The 14748-nt window shown below is 39.3% G+C and overlaps 1 protein-coding gene across 4 annotated transcripts in view; it reads right to left on the bottom strand.

Annotated features, from left to right (window-relative positions):
* Positions 1–206: 206 nt before the first annotated feature.
* Positions 207–14748, bottom strand: part of LOC110045845 (A disintegrin and metalloproteinase with thrombospondin motifs 6-like) — a 31978-nt gene continuing 17436 nt past the window's right edge. For all 4 annotated transcript variants that reach the window (XM_089293481.1, XM_089293480.1, XM_089293483.1 and 1 more), the window contains 17 exons: positions 13990–14095; positions 13163–13300; positions 12784–12937; positions 12170–12265; positions 11501–11640; positions 10858–10924; positions 10163–10244; positions 9900–10027; positions 8928–9045; positions 8010–8090; positions 7145–7305; positions 5635–5770; positions 4858–4987; positions 3881–4091; positions 2992–3148; positions 1392–1724; positions 207–429 (listed from right to left, as the gene is read on the bottom strand). In XM_089293481.1, the coding sequence (XP_089149607.1) occupies positions 1396–1724; positions 2992–3148; positions 3881–4091; positions 4858–4987; positions 5635–5770; positions 7145–7305; positions 8010–8090; positions 8928–9045; positions 9900–10027; positions 10163–10244; positions 10858–10924; positions 11501–11640; positions 12170–12265; positions 12784–12937; positions 13163–13300; positions 13990–14095 (2234 nt within the window). In that variant the 3' untranslated portion in view covers positions 207–429; positions 1392–1395. The remainder of the gene's footprint in view (positions 430–1391; positions 1725–2991; positions 3149–3880; positions 4092–4857; positions 4988–5634; positions 5771–7144; positions 7306–8009; positions 8091–8927; positions 9046–9899; positions 10028–10162; positions 10245–10857; positions 10925–11500; positions 11641–12169; positions 12266–12783; positions 12938–13162; positions 13301–13989; positions 14096–14748) is intronic.

Here is a 14748-nt window from a genome sequence, read left to right as displayed (position 1 = left end):
ATACATGCCTGCAGGGAATCATGGAAGTTGTATTTATCATCTTGAACTGGATATTTGTTTTGATAGATACAGTTTTTAAGCTTTCGAACCTTTTAAGCTCAGAAGCAAAACTGTTAATTGCTCGTGAGCGAATCAATCACTTCATGACTCTCCATAAGCTAATCATACTCACAATCCACAACTACAACAACACAAGGCGACAGGTCTTGCTGGTTTAAAATGTTTAATGTATCACTCAGGTTTAAGTCTAATACAAGGTCACCGTATTATTTTGCAAACGAAGGAAAGTAGTTGTAATTACAGTTAAAAGTTAAGTTATCTTTTAGTATACGTTACATGATAACATTTTTTGTGCATTGTTATTATTTTTTTCTACTGTGCCTGTTCCTATGCATCTCTGTCCGGGGCAGTGTTCCTTTGCAACTCATCCTGACAATCCAAAAAGACGAGACAAATAATTTTAATGTGTATTGTAATGACGGAGAGTCGAAATGTAACAATACAATACAGATATTAATCACACGACTAAGACAGCGCAGGGGGTTTACGACTCATTAATAAATCGGCCAATCCCAATAGGCCATTTAACAGTTGTCTGCTCGGTGACCTGGCCTTTGGATGGCAGCGAGGCTGCAGTTGACCTTGTTTTGATACAGACCTCACTGCTTAAACCTTCCTATGTTCGATTTCTGCCGTCAATACCGTGAGCTTATACTAAGGAGTTTAAGAAAACCACAACAGCAAAGGGAACGTTACTAAACAAAAGGTTTGATGACAAGCACAATGGCTGTGCACGTGCGTTGTAAATCTTGGTGCATTTCTTTGCAGAAAACCACAAAGTCTGAGTTTTCTGAAGAACGTGAACCCCAACGGATAATTTCTAAAATCTACATTTCGAATTTTACGTTGGGTTCCACGTTTAGTTTCGAGAAACAAACTAAATGACTTTTAAAAAAGGATCGCAAGATTCGTAGATAAAATAGAAAGTCATTTTTAAATCGACGCTGTTCTCGGCGTCGGCGTCGGCGTCGGCGTCGGCGTCGGCGTCGGCGTCGGCGTCGGCGTCGGCGTCGGCGTCGGCGTCGGCGTCGGCGTCCTCGTCCTCGTCGTAGTTACTTAAACTCCCTAATCTGTTCAGCATGGCCTTCACGTTTGATTAAATAAATACGGCGTACATACCGAAGGGGAGCAACCTTTAGTCACCTTGAAGGGGTTCAACTTTTTGAAAAGCTTTAAATTTTTAGTCCAAAAACAGAGTACGAACCCTAAATTTAATATGCACGAGTGGAAAGGGTGACTATGTGGGTATTTAAAATATCAACAAACAATAAAAACAAGTTTGAAACGTTATCGTTACTGGAAATAAATCCGTTTTATGCTTAGAATCTCACCATTTTAGTTCTCAAACTTGTACACAAAGTTGAAGCCAGCTTTCCCTACTCCCGACCAACAGTATTTGTCATTGTCATCACTGTATGGCATCTTGCCGTACTTGGAGTATGTTTGTAGACCATTGTAACCAGAGTAGCATTCTCCGTAGAACTGTAGAGCAAACACATACAGTTTGGGATCTTTCTCGGCTGTGGCAATGGCACATTTCTTTATGGTCTGGGACATGTCGTTCCAGTTGATTCCCTTGCCTCTAAAATTTTTGACTTGTATTGGAAGAGCTTTATTCTCTGATTTGTCTCGGTAACATCCCAATGGCACATACTGACGATTACCTGAACCGGAAAAAAAAGAGGCTTTCAAAACGAGAGCTGGCTAAATAATAGGCCTTTTCACGCTTTTCGACGCCATCTTGACGGGCAGGCAAAGCGGTCAGAAATTAAAGAGTTTGTATGGGAATCCGATGGCAAATAACCTTTTCCAAAATTGAATTTTACACAATTTGTGAATCGCAACGTTAAAATACTAGGTAGAAGATTATATTTATCAAGTGTGAAGGATGTAGCATGGTTAGACGACGCACAGTTAATTTTTCTAAATTCTGCCGGGTAGACGCGGTTCGAAGGAAAAAATATGGACAAATGTATTGTAAATTAATTAACTGAGCGTCTTGTAGTTTAGCTACACCCTTCAAACTTGGTGGATGCAATTTTCTACCTAGTATTTTAACGTTGCGATTCACAAATTGTGTAAAATGGGACTCCCATACAAACACTGTAATTTCTGACTGTTTTGCCTACCCTCCAAGATGGCGTCGAAAGCCGTGATAAGGCCTATTAACTTGGTAAGAACTGAAATAAGAAGAAATCTCTTAGCTTAACACAACGTTGTTTGTGTCGGCTTCAAGACAAGATGATCTAAAAGACTGATTACCCATACATTTGTCTTTTCCGAAATCCTGTAATCTATCTGAAGACAATAGGGAGACAGACTGGTTAAGCCTAACTGGTTCAAATGTTGACACACATATGTGCCACAAGGAGCTGAGGAATGGAGAGTCATTCTCTTAAGCCCTGGCCAACGGAGTTCCAAGTAGTCGCAATTAGCCGCAGGTTGAACGTGCGTAGAGACTTGCGTTGTGTGGCCAAACAAGTACACGCAAGATGCATAAAAAACCATTTCAAGGTTACATGTCCTGCATGTCATTGGCTAATAGGCTACTACAACAACGGATAAACGTCAATTAACTTGCGTTTACTCATTGTTTCCGTGGTCAAACGGTAAAAAAAAAGAATTGCGTCGACTTGCGCGCAATTTTGATTGTAGTGAGCGTAACTAGTCATCGCAAGTCTACGCAAGTGCACGCAACGCCTAGTCAAACGGATTCGTAAGTACAACAGAACAAAGTTTTTGGTCTACTTGCGATTCCGTTAAGCCAGGGCTTTAGATTCTTAGAATCTGAAGCACTTCTCAAATATTTACGCAAACAACCGAGTAATCACAGAATCACCTAATCTAATACGGCTAAAGGTGAAGCTTGTCGCCAATAATCATTAAATTATCACAGCCGCGTTGTTTAAAGTCAAAGGTTAGTCGTAGAACCTGGGCAAAGTGCATCCTGATTGCAGGCTTCTTTTTGAGGTGGAACAATTGCGGTGGCACACATGACGTCCGGAACAGACTGGAACACACTAGTCTCCTTCAACTGCTGACACGATTTTGTCCTCGTTCTGGTGCCCTTCTCACATGTAGTGGAACACTGGAAAAGAAAATAAGTAAAATTGTTATTGATTAATATAGTTTTCTTTCCCGTGAGGAGAGAAGGCAAGAAGGAAGCATTCATATGAATATATAGATATACCTCTTGGACCTGAACGTAAAGCTATATTTATAATTATTTGCAAGGAGCATCAGTAATCGTATTATATTGTTAGCGGTGTAAGTATTAGTATCGCAGGTAGGATAAGTAATCGTATTGTATTGTAGAGTAACTAGTGTAAGTTGTAATACTGTAAGTAGCATCTGTAATCGTATCCTATAGTAAGTGGTGTAAGTAGTGTGTAAGTAATCGCATCCTATAACAGGTTTTTTTGTTAGCAATGCAAGGGATTGTACACGTATTAGTATTGTAGCAGGGTTAATCAGTTGTATTACAGTTGTAAATTGTGTAAATAGCCATGCAAGTGTTGTAATTATATCAATAGCGCTAAATAGTGTGAATCGCAATTAAAATGAAGAAAAAAAAAGAAAGCTAGACGAAAAGAAGACAAAAAATAAGATAAAATAAAAAACAAACAAAACAAAAGTGTAGTGCGCGGGGTACGATGGAAGGATTAAAGACAGGAGTCTCTCACGAATCCTCCCTCCCACTCTTCCCACCAATTTAACCGTCTTCTTAACCTCCGCTGTTCGTTTTATTTCCCTCTCCTCATGCGCTGTTCAGATTCAAACTGCGGCTACATGAAGCATTTGATTGTTACGACGTGGTTACCTTTGACCAAGCTCCTGGAACATACTCCGCTGGACAGTCTATCTTGTTGCAGTCTTGTGATTTGGGATCAGTCGGTTTTGCTCCGCTGCACTTTGAGTCGGATACCGTTTTGTATTTTCCTCTGGACACTTCTTGGCGGCATACAACCTGGCGTGTTTGGACACCTTTTCCACAGGTTCTTGAACATGGACGCCAGCCAGAGACATACCAACTAAAAAGAGAGCGAGTATGAGATTGTTTCCCGCCTGCATGAAATAATTTGTCGTGTCAAAAATGTCCATTGGCATCTGAAAGATTTTTCAGATAACGTGTACAAAAGTATTCCACTAATCTTCACTGGCTTTTTTTGGGGTCTCAAGTTTGTAGTCAAACGAATGAAACGCGTGGTTGATCGCTCGGTTTTTCTGAATCGGTAGTATGTCAAACACGAGAGACCATGTTTTACAACATCTACGAGATACAATGGAATATTTTCTTAAAGTAAAAGAACTTTCATGTACGTCAGGTCAAAAGTAATTGTTTTAAGATAACTCTGTGGTTTTTTTCCAGTTTTCGTCATCAAATTACAGAAATTCGTGAGTTTGTACATTTTATAAGGAATGTGGCTTGATTTTGTGTTAATTTTCGTTATTTCTTGACTTTTAAGAAAATAGTAAACTCCAAGATGGCGATCCAAGATGGCGATCCAAGATGGCGGGTCAAATGACGTCATAACTAACAAAAATTGTAACATCTTCTAGAGCAAGCTCAGGGTTATCTAATCAACATAAATTTATTTCGCTTCGCCCTAACAGAAAGAAAAGCCAGAGGGGGGTCCATCCACCACTCCCTCCTTGTACGGTGGGGGTATGAGTTAGATTGTACGTCCGAGGGGCTTCATGAATTGTTCTCCTGAGTTTGAGAAATGGTGCATATCCTTCATGTATATGTGCAGTACATTTGATGTTCTTGGTCAACTCAAGATGTAATGCACTTACGCTGGGGCACAACTTTGAGTATTACAATTTTGTTGTGTTGCAGGCTTTGCGGAGATTTTTGCACAAACGGCGTCATTTAAGTACGACAAGTCCTCTTTCAACACGCATTCCACCTTCCGCGTTTTGATTCCTTAGAAAAATTGATAAAAAATACATTATTAATGCACCAGTGATATTCTAACAACAAATCTACATTTTGATAAATCATGCCTTCATATTAGAACCATCTTTGGGAAAATAGCATACATGATAATTGCCTCGAGGCTGTCGTTTTTCATTGTCGTTGGATCTTGAATTTATGATATTACATATTTCGGCCTAAATTGTCTATCCGTTGCAAACAAAAATTCTATTTTGTAAGTCTTTAAAAACTATCAAAAGAAAAGAAAGAAATGATGGTAAGAATGCAAGCTGGTGACATATGCTACTCTGAGAATAAACGAAAGGAACAGACATCATTAATGGTTCGAGTTTTGATCTTAATTGTGCACTGCCGTATTGACTGGTTAGTATGTTTCGTATTATTCCATCAAAACATGTACCACCGTTCCTTTAGAGTGGGAAAGCGTTTAGAGGACCTAGTGCAGAACTATAAACTTTTCCCAAGCGGCTTGTGTCACCAACGAAATTAAAATACCTTGTCAAAAGTTCGTGAACACAATGCAACATTGCTTGCAGGCCTAGATGAGCTTATAGGCAACAATGTATATCAAAATAATTTTTAGTTTCTGTTGGTCTTGCTGAGTCAACATCTTAGTAAGAGTTAGATCTCCTTACCTCCTGCGCATGCATGTGAACAAGCACTCCATTCAGATACTTGCCACATGGAGGGGCCCGCCGTAGGATGGAGCTCGTCACCAACAGGCTCATTAAGCGAATAATCTACAGGTTGTTTGGCCACAAATTTAAGGTACTGTAAACGCAAAGAAATGATAATCAAAAAATGATACTTAAATTGAGCTTAACGCCTCTTTGACAGATAACGTGTACAGCTTTCAAAATAATTTGTATTTTTTTTCTTTTATTTGGGAGTTATGACATGAAAAAAAGAAAATTAAGTGGTGTGGAACTTTGAGATGCTGAATCACACTTGAAAAAATACTTTTAAGTATCTTAAAAGACATTATAGTTCGCCGCTAAATTTTCTCCGATTCTTGGTTTAAATTGATCACGTGACACAATAGTGTTCGTCCGCGGAGAGGCACTTAGTAGGGAGCTTAAGAAACCACGACGGCGACGCCCAAACAACGCGGTTAAAAAAATTAATATTTTACCTACGAATCTTGCGTTACCCTTAAGTCATTTACTTTGTTTATCACTGTCAAAGCTATCGCGAAACTGAATCTGGGACACAGCGATAAATTCGAAATAAAAATTTAAAAAGTTAGCCGTCGTCTTTCAGGTTCTCCAGGTAACGCAGAATTGGGTCATTTCACGTTGTTGCTTTGAAGTGGACGGCAAAAAAATGTACCAAGAATTATAGTGCACGTGCACAGCCATTGTTCTCCTCAGTTAACCTTTTATTAAGAGACGTTGCCCTTACCGTCGTGGTTTTCTTAAGCTCCCTACTATCAGCCCATGGTGCCTGTCCGCGAAAAATACTCCGATGGATAGTACTCGTACGGAAACTTTTTTCTGTAAACAAGCGGACTTATAGAAAATAAACAATTGAAATTTTATTAAGTGGGTTTTTGTCTGTTTCTTTCTTTCTTTCTTTCTTTCTTTCTTTTTTTTTTTTTTTTTTTTTTTTTTTTTTTCATATTTTACATCTGGCTTTCGCAGGTTTCATCTAAAAAAGGTCCAAATAATTCAACATGATTTTTGAACTGGTGCACGGAAGAAAATTTAGTGGTGAACAATAAAGACAATAGTGTTTATGTCTAGGAACTATCGGTCTGATAGTTGCCTCTTGGAAATTTGATGTTCTCAAAACAAGCATATTTGCCCTCGGAGCTTCGCTTCTCGGGCAAATGTTTGTTTTAAGAATATCTAATTTCCGCGGGGCAACTATCAGCCGATAGTTCCTCGACAGAAACACTCTATTGTTTAAATGGCCATCTTTCAACCCCTCTTAAGGATAGAGCTCGGCTGTTTTTTTTATCCAAACAGTCCCATTATTTCCTCTTCTAAGACTATCTTTGTAGGTCGGACAAAGCTTCAACCTCTTGTCGATATCTTCACTTCGCTCCAAGTCGTTCAAGCCGCTAGTTATTCCTGGGCTCGGCTTATTCCTATATAACCTGCCATTTATTCTATTCAAATTTTATCCAAGCTGCTTATGTCTTACGTAAACATAAAGATGTTCGTTGGTCGGGCCCGGAATGTAAATTTTATCAGCGTCCTCGTTTTTCTCATGAGTGTAATAGACTTTGGTTCCCGCAGCTTCTCGAGTTGTGCTCCATGTGTATCCCACAGGATAAACATTTTTTCCTGCTTCATCTTTAACACCTGTCACGAGATAATACAAAAATATATATATGAAACAAATTGCTTATTGTCAATAGTTCAATTGAAAAACAAACAAACAAACAAACAAACAAACAAGCAAACAAACAAAAACAAAACAAAACAAAAAAAGAAAACATTTATCGGTCCCCACTCTTCAAATGATGATAAATTAGAAAGTGTCACCTCAGGTTTTATCCGTACGCTCAAGGCGAGAACCACCTTGTACAGCATGATAAACGGAGCCACTTGAAAGTAAATAACCATTCGAATGATTCCTCTCAGTCCAGGTTACACAGGTCACAAGGTTCAAAAGTTATAATCCGCTTGTTCAGTGTAATAACAGTCAAGTGCATGTGAGTGGTCAACTTCTCAAAAACTTCCATTTGAATAGCCACACGATAGGGCTTGATTCAAAGACTTTAAAGTTAGTAACTCCCTTTACAGCATAATAGCTACCCGTCCTCTGCAGCTTTCATTTGAATGGTCACGCACTATAATTTGACCCAAAGACTCAAACGTTGAAACGCCCTTTAATACCTTAATTATACCAACTAGTATACCACATCAAAACACTGGTCAGCTATTATTTGAACGTTCACACGGTAGGGTTTTAACCACAGTAGTAAAAGTTACAACCACCATTAGCACCTGCATTCACTATCAATTGCTTTCTAACACTTAAATATTAAAGTACAAAAGTTTACCCAGAAAATTCCAGTCTTCCACTTCTTCAAAAACTGTCACATTGGTAGCACCGATGGGGACGTCAAGAATTGTACAAGTGTCTGGAAAATAGGACAATTAGCACAGCAGCGATAAATGCACTCGACACTAAATAAAGTTATTTATTTGTATTTTTATTTAAGTGTGCGTAAGCCTCTGAGATCTTTTACAAACCATTTTTCCTCGGAATAATGATTTGTAAGCAGTATTAAGCCATTCCTGGTTATCTATGACTGATGGCTTGTATTTAACTCCAAGCATAAAAGAGATCTGTCACATTTTGAAAGGGATAACTTACATTGAACCCTCTTTGATACCGGTGCAGTGCTCAATGAACTGGTAGCTGGTCAGTTATTGAGCTCTCAACACACCAGTAGAAAAGATGAAGATATGGGAAAATATATGAAACATCGTATTTTTCAAGAATTAAATACAATAATAAATTAGAACACAGCCCTAAGAAAATGCGCGCGCTGATTGGTTAAAAATCGTGTTTCTATAACTCGATAGAAACACAGAACTAGCACGAGCTGTTGACGTAATGATGGCGCGAGCACAGAGAATTTACATTTTGATGAACAAATTAAAAAGTTTTTTTTCTCTTTTTCGTCGCGTTGTTTTCTAAAAGAAATAGAAAACATGTTCTCCGTGTTTCTATCGAGTTATCGAAACACTCGTGAAAGTTTTGGAGACTCGAAAAAGCTGTGGAAACACTCGCCTACGGCTTGTGTTCCCATGGCATTTCTCGTTCTCCCAAACTTCCACTCGTGCTTCTATGACTCGATGAAAACACGTGACATGTTTTCTATCTCTTAAATAAAGGTTTACTTGCTTACTATATTGTACGACCTTATGATAGTCTTGAAATTGAAGCTTATCTTATATTGTTTTACACTAACCGTCACACGGCCTTAGGATTCTGCCCATGACGATTTTGCAGGTTGTGCTGTCTCCGTTGCATACTTTACAGCGGTCTTCCTTTACACCAGATTCCAAGACATTGTCACAACCAACAGGCTAAATAAGGAAACAAATTTAGAAAAAGGTTCAAATGCTAATTTTGCCTGAAAACGAGCAATTTATTTAAGATGCTTTATTTTTTTTGCTATCTATGTTATTATGTTGAGTCTGTAGATTCGCATCTTGACTGCATTATATTAAAACCAAAAGAAACCTTGTCTCCTCGCCCTATCTGTTGCCTCCGTCAGTATCATCCTGGCAGATTCAATCATTGAGTCAACTTACTGACTTGTTAGTTGGCTGACTGACAAGCGAGCTGGCTGGCTGATTGAGTAAGCGACTGATTGACTGCTCGATTTACCGACTACCTGACAGTCTGACTGACTGGCCGACTGACAGACTGACTTACTATACGACTGACGGACTGACTGACGGACTGACTGACGGACTGACTGACTGACTGACTCACTGACTGGCTGACTTGTTGACTGGCTGCTTGACTGACTTAATGTACTGCATGTTTGACTGGCTGACTGACTGACTGACTGAATGACTGAATGACTGACTGACTGACTTAATTACAGACCATTTGATTGACGGAACGACATACTGACTGACTTACTGACTATCCGAGAGACCGGCTGGGGGACTGGCTAACTGGCTGATCACTGACTGACTGACGAACATGTTAACTACTGTTTAGCTGATTGGTTGATTGATTGACTGATTGATTGACTGATTGATTGATCGATCGATCGATTGATTTGATGACTAACCTTCTATAATGCTAGACTATTTACTGGTTAATGACTGACTGACGCTAACGCACTCCTTATTTTCGAAGCTAATCACTTCACTGGTGCAGTTGTCACTCCGTCAAACGATCAGGTGTCCCCTATTGACTCACTCACCCTACACTTCCCTTCTATACAAACATCCTTATTGCTTTTATCCAAACTGCATCGGGTTCCATCTATCACATCTCCTTTTGGATATAAAGTGCTCTTAACCTTGCAGAGTAGTTCGCATGGATCTCTACCTGCAATAACAAATAGGACACACTGATAAGATATCAACGCTGCAGTGTCAATGAGCGTATATTTCCTACAAGGTGCACGTGTTTTCAAAAATTCTCTTAAGAATTGATAGTACTTCTGCTACGTGTTCGTTTTACCTAACTTTTGAGCCGGCTTTGATCCTGGTAAAATTTCTTTGCACTGTTGCTCCCTGTGGGTTAGTGTTCCTACAGGACAAGCCTGCAATAACGGAGAGAGAGCGTTTAAGAGTTACCTTCCAATTTATCGCGTCTACATCAGATTTGAACAAAGAGCGGGTGATGCAGCATTTGCATTTTGCCGTGGAAAGTAGATGATACCTGTAGTATATATACGGGTTCGTGGCAGAACTTGTTTGGTCAAGATGGCTGGATATTGGCCAAGTTCTTTTGCGAAAATGGAACGAGACCGAGTCGAGGTCTATAAACTCGCAAAACGAGGCCAACATCTAGCCATCTTGACCAAACAGGCTTGGTCAATGAAGGAAATTGGGAAATTTTTTTTATGCGGCCCACAGCGGGTAGTCCCGAGCGAACAAGATCGGTTATTGACAAAGCGTGAGGTCCAGATGGTTGGATATTAGCCAAGTTCTCCTTCTTTTTTTGCGTGTTGATGTACCGAGACGGAGTAGAGGTCTATAACTCGCAAAAATTGAACGAGGCCAATATCCAGCCATCTTGACCGAACATTTGACCAAGCAACTAAGCTCTATCAAAAATGAATATTTGCTCACCAAGTTTAGTTGTCGACAACTAATTCTCTAGCCTGCCTCAACTTTAAGTTCAATCAACAAAAATAGTTTTGTTTTGTTTACCATTGAATTGCATATTCTCCAATGTCCTTTACTTTCTCCCTCACAATCAATGCCTCCATTTTGTGGTCTAGGAACAAAGGATAGACTCAGTGACAACGCTTTCCGATATTTTTACGAGTTATTGATTGATTTCTTCGTTTCAAATAAAAATAACGAGACCTTTTCTTTTTTCGTATGGTCTTAATTAACTTTTGATGTTTTTCAACCTTCATATGTTTACTAGAAAGTTCTTGCAAACTAGCAAGTAATCAACTAGTCCCCCCCCCCCCCCAAAAGAAAAACACGCTAACGAGGAAAGAAAGCCAGCCTATCAAAAACAAACAAAAAACGAATAAGCAACTGGCTGAGAAACCGTTTGAAACAAACAAACAAACAAAAAACAGTCGGCTAACCAAAGAAGCCATCCGAAGCAAAGGAGGAACACTTTGAAGCTAAAAGCATCTTTCATTGTGCATTAAATAACCATCAATTACAATTATAATGACAACATATAATAATGACAGTGATAACAGGTTAATTAGTGAGAATGAGAATGATATTATTTAATCTGCAGGGCAAATTGCTTATCAAATGATGAAATTTAATGCGTATCACCTAAATATATTTCAACTTTACGATCAGGGGATTTAATGGTAGTACTTACGACGGATTAGTGCAGGTTCGTGTTTTGTACTGTAAACCACCCCCACAGGAATATGAACACTTTCCGTAGTCTGACCAGTCACTCCATCCCCCGTCAATCATTGGCGATCCATCATCGACACATTCTCCTTTAATACACCACTAGAAATCGAAAGTTGTACAGTGCGATTAGATTAGTACATAAAAAATACAGTATTGTAGGAACGTTAGTAAGCAAGCAAGCAAGCAAGCAAACCAACACATACAACACACTAACAAAAAAAAAAGAGGAATATCATTTGGTAATGAGGTTGCCACAAGTTATAATTTATATGGTCAACAACTCTGAAATGACTTGTAATAAGTGCAGCTCTTGTATGGACATATGTTTTCAATGTTATAATACCAACAATTCACAGTTTTCCAACGAAGTGGAGGCGAATAGTGATTTGTTAATCACCTACGGGTTAACCAATCAGAACGCATGAAAAGCACTATTCACTTGTGTCGTATTTACCAATAATTATTATATTTTGTTTTGGTCACTTTTTTTGTTTGTTTGTTTGCTTGTTTTTTTCCTTTCTCCTGCTTAAAAAAAGTGAAAAGCAGAAAAAATTTTGCTTGTTTATATCAAGATTTGAATTTCATCGGGAAATTGTTGTTACAGTCCTGCGGTGCAGTAGCTACTCACCATCCTCTCTCCACATTTTGTACCATCTGCTGGAGGAACAACGTTGCTTTTGCATTCATAGCCGTTTTTAGTGCAGTATAGAGATCCACATTCAAACTAAGCAAAATCATATAGTAAATCGTGAACAAATCAAGTTAAATCAATTAGTTTTTGCAATAGCTTAACATGTTACGGTCAAATAAAGTCACCAATTCGTTGATCATGATTCATTCAATTATAGAATCAATTCAATCATTTAATCCTTGAATCCTTCAATTCCTCATTCATTCCTTCATTTCTTCCTTCCGTGGCTGAATTTATACTAGAGAGAAATTATTTATATTTATATAGTTAGGAAACGATTTATCCATCTGAGACGCATGAATCGTCTGACTCAGTGAGTCAGTGAGTCAGACGGTCGTTCGGTTGGTCGATCGGTCGATCAGTCGTTCGGTCGGTCGGTTGTCCAGTTTGTCAACTCGGGCATCAGTCTTTCTACTAGCCTTTTGTGAAGACTGAGAAATTGCCTGAGTTAAAGTATTTTTGTGACACCCTACACGAAATCGTTCTGGTGTTGGGGGGGAAATTTCAAATTACGAGAGAAGTGCCTACTTACAAGCTATAATTTGTGTTACCTGTTTCTTGGTGCAAAGTTTGTACCCAGCGCCATACTGTAGTGCGCATTGTACATCGCCATCGTACACCTGACCGGGGAGCTTAAAGTGATTGGCATTTGAGATTGTAATAGGTGAATCAGGATTGTCATCAAGGCAGGAGGAGGACGAGCCGCTACAAAGCCAAATATTTATTTTATCCGTTAAAATTCATCCATTAAATCATGATCAGTAAAAGGAATACTACGTACATGTAGACACTATCTTACGAGGTGTAGGGCGAATACAACCGTCTGAGGGGTGGGGGGAGAGCACCATTTTGGGGGGATTGTAATGAGGGCAAAAAGAGGCCACGCCAGGCATTATTCACGAATGCCTGTAAGGACTCTGACTGGTTTACCTGAGGAACCCTTGTATATCAGCTTTACTACAGGGAGACCATCTGAAAGCATCTTTTCCACCTGGTGCTGCTACGGCCATGATGAAACGTCCGTCCGGACAATTTGGCTTTGAATCGCTATCGTGACCTACACCAAGTCTGTAAAAATAAAAATAGGTTGAAACGTCCGGGTTCCATGTCGTACTTAAGAGGCTCTCCGCCATTACTATCTGCACTGTATCTTTAGGCTTTTTTTTTTTAGCAGACGCCAGTTGTACAAGTCCTAGCTGTGGCAACATCAATCAAAATGGCTGCGCGAGCAATGTCTCCCTTGATGGCGTGTTTTTGCGAAGGACGAGGGAAAAAAATAAAGGCAGAATACAAAATTGCAGTCAAAACATTTTCATGAATGCCACAGAACTAGAACTCTCGACTCTTACGCTACTCTCGTGCTCCCCAAACTTTCCGCATGCATCCATTACTCGAGATGCATACGCTTAGCATGAACGAATTCTTCAGCTAGCCTGTGATTATATGCAAATGGCTAAGTCAACTGATCTGAGCACGTAATGGATACGCAGGGTACTGTTTGCTGTTCATAGCATTGCGAACTACCTGCGTAAGGTCTACCTCCTCATTTCTTTATATGGCCGCCCGTTTCGCATCTTCATACTGTAAACCATTGTTCGAATTCGAGAACGCTCCCTTTTTTTAGTGTAACTACAATTTGTAGACTACTTTGGTCCATATAAAACTAAGGTTGCTAGTGTTCTGTCAGGAGTTTTCGCAACTAGTATTCCCTCCTTCCACTGGTCCTTGTGAGTGAGAGAAAGTAAATAGCTACTCACGCATGCGCACTCTCATGAGCTAGAATGAAGGCCGATCCTAGTCCCAGATCACCATTGCTTACACTGGCACCAACCCCGCTGCATGTGGAGCCGACTATGGCCAGACCTGAAAAATACAGAAACACAAAGAATGCTGTAAAGTACAGGTTATTTAAAAAGATTTGCTATACCGGGCTTATAACTAGGGTAGTTGATATCGACGGAGAGCGAGGTGGTTTAAGTGGCATAAAAAATTTAGTCGGAAATTAGCTGACGAGAAACAACTAGTAATTTTCACCATCTATTTCTGAAAGCAATTTTACATTTTAATTAATCCTTTGAAAACGAACTAATTGGCACGTCTTGTTCATGCATACGCTATGCTGGATACATAATTGATCATTTTAAGGGGAATTCACATATCCAAAACAAATTTAATGGCTTTTGTAAACTCAGGTAACTGTTTTCAAAGCAACTGTATGTCAGCTGTAAATTCATAGAGAAGGAAGGCGTAAGTAGTTTCTATTTTTGGAATTTGCCATAGAAATAGATGTGACTGGTTATGGAGCCCAACAAAGTTCTTGGTTCGATGCTTCTGTTCACCTTTATTTGGCCCTGACCGCTCGTAAAGCACAAAAGCTGTTTACTTTTGTCTGAGAAATTAGCCAACAGAAAAAATTATTGTGAGGTAATTCAGACGTGCAAATTGTACGAGCGCAAATCAGAAGTTTGTTAGCGAGCATGGACCTTCCAGCATAAATCTTGACATGTTTGTTTGCC

The sequence above is a fragment of the Orbicella faveolata genome, unplaced genomic scaffold, assembly GCF_042242905.1.
Source record: "Orbicella faveolata isolate gen_17 unplaced genomic scaffold, um_ofav_v1 contig_25, whole genome shotgun sequence".
NCBI lineage: Eukaryota > Metazoa > Cnidaria > Anthozoa > Scleractinia > Merulinidae > Orbicella > Orbicella faveolata.
The sequence above is the reverse complement of the archived record's forward strand: the minus strand, read 5'-3'. Positions and strand labels throughout refer to the sequence as shown.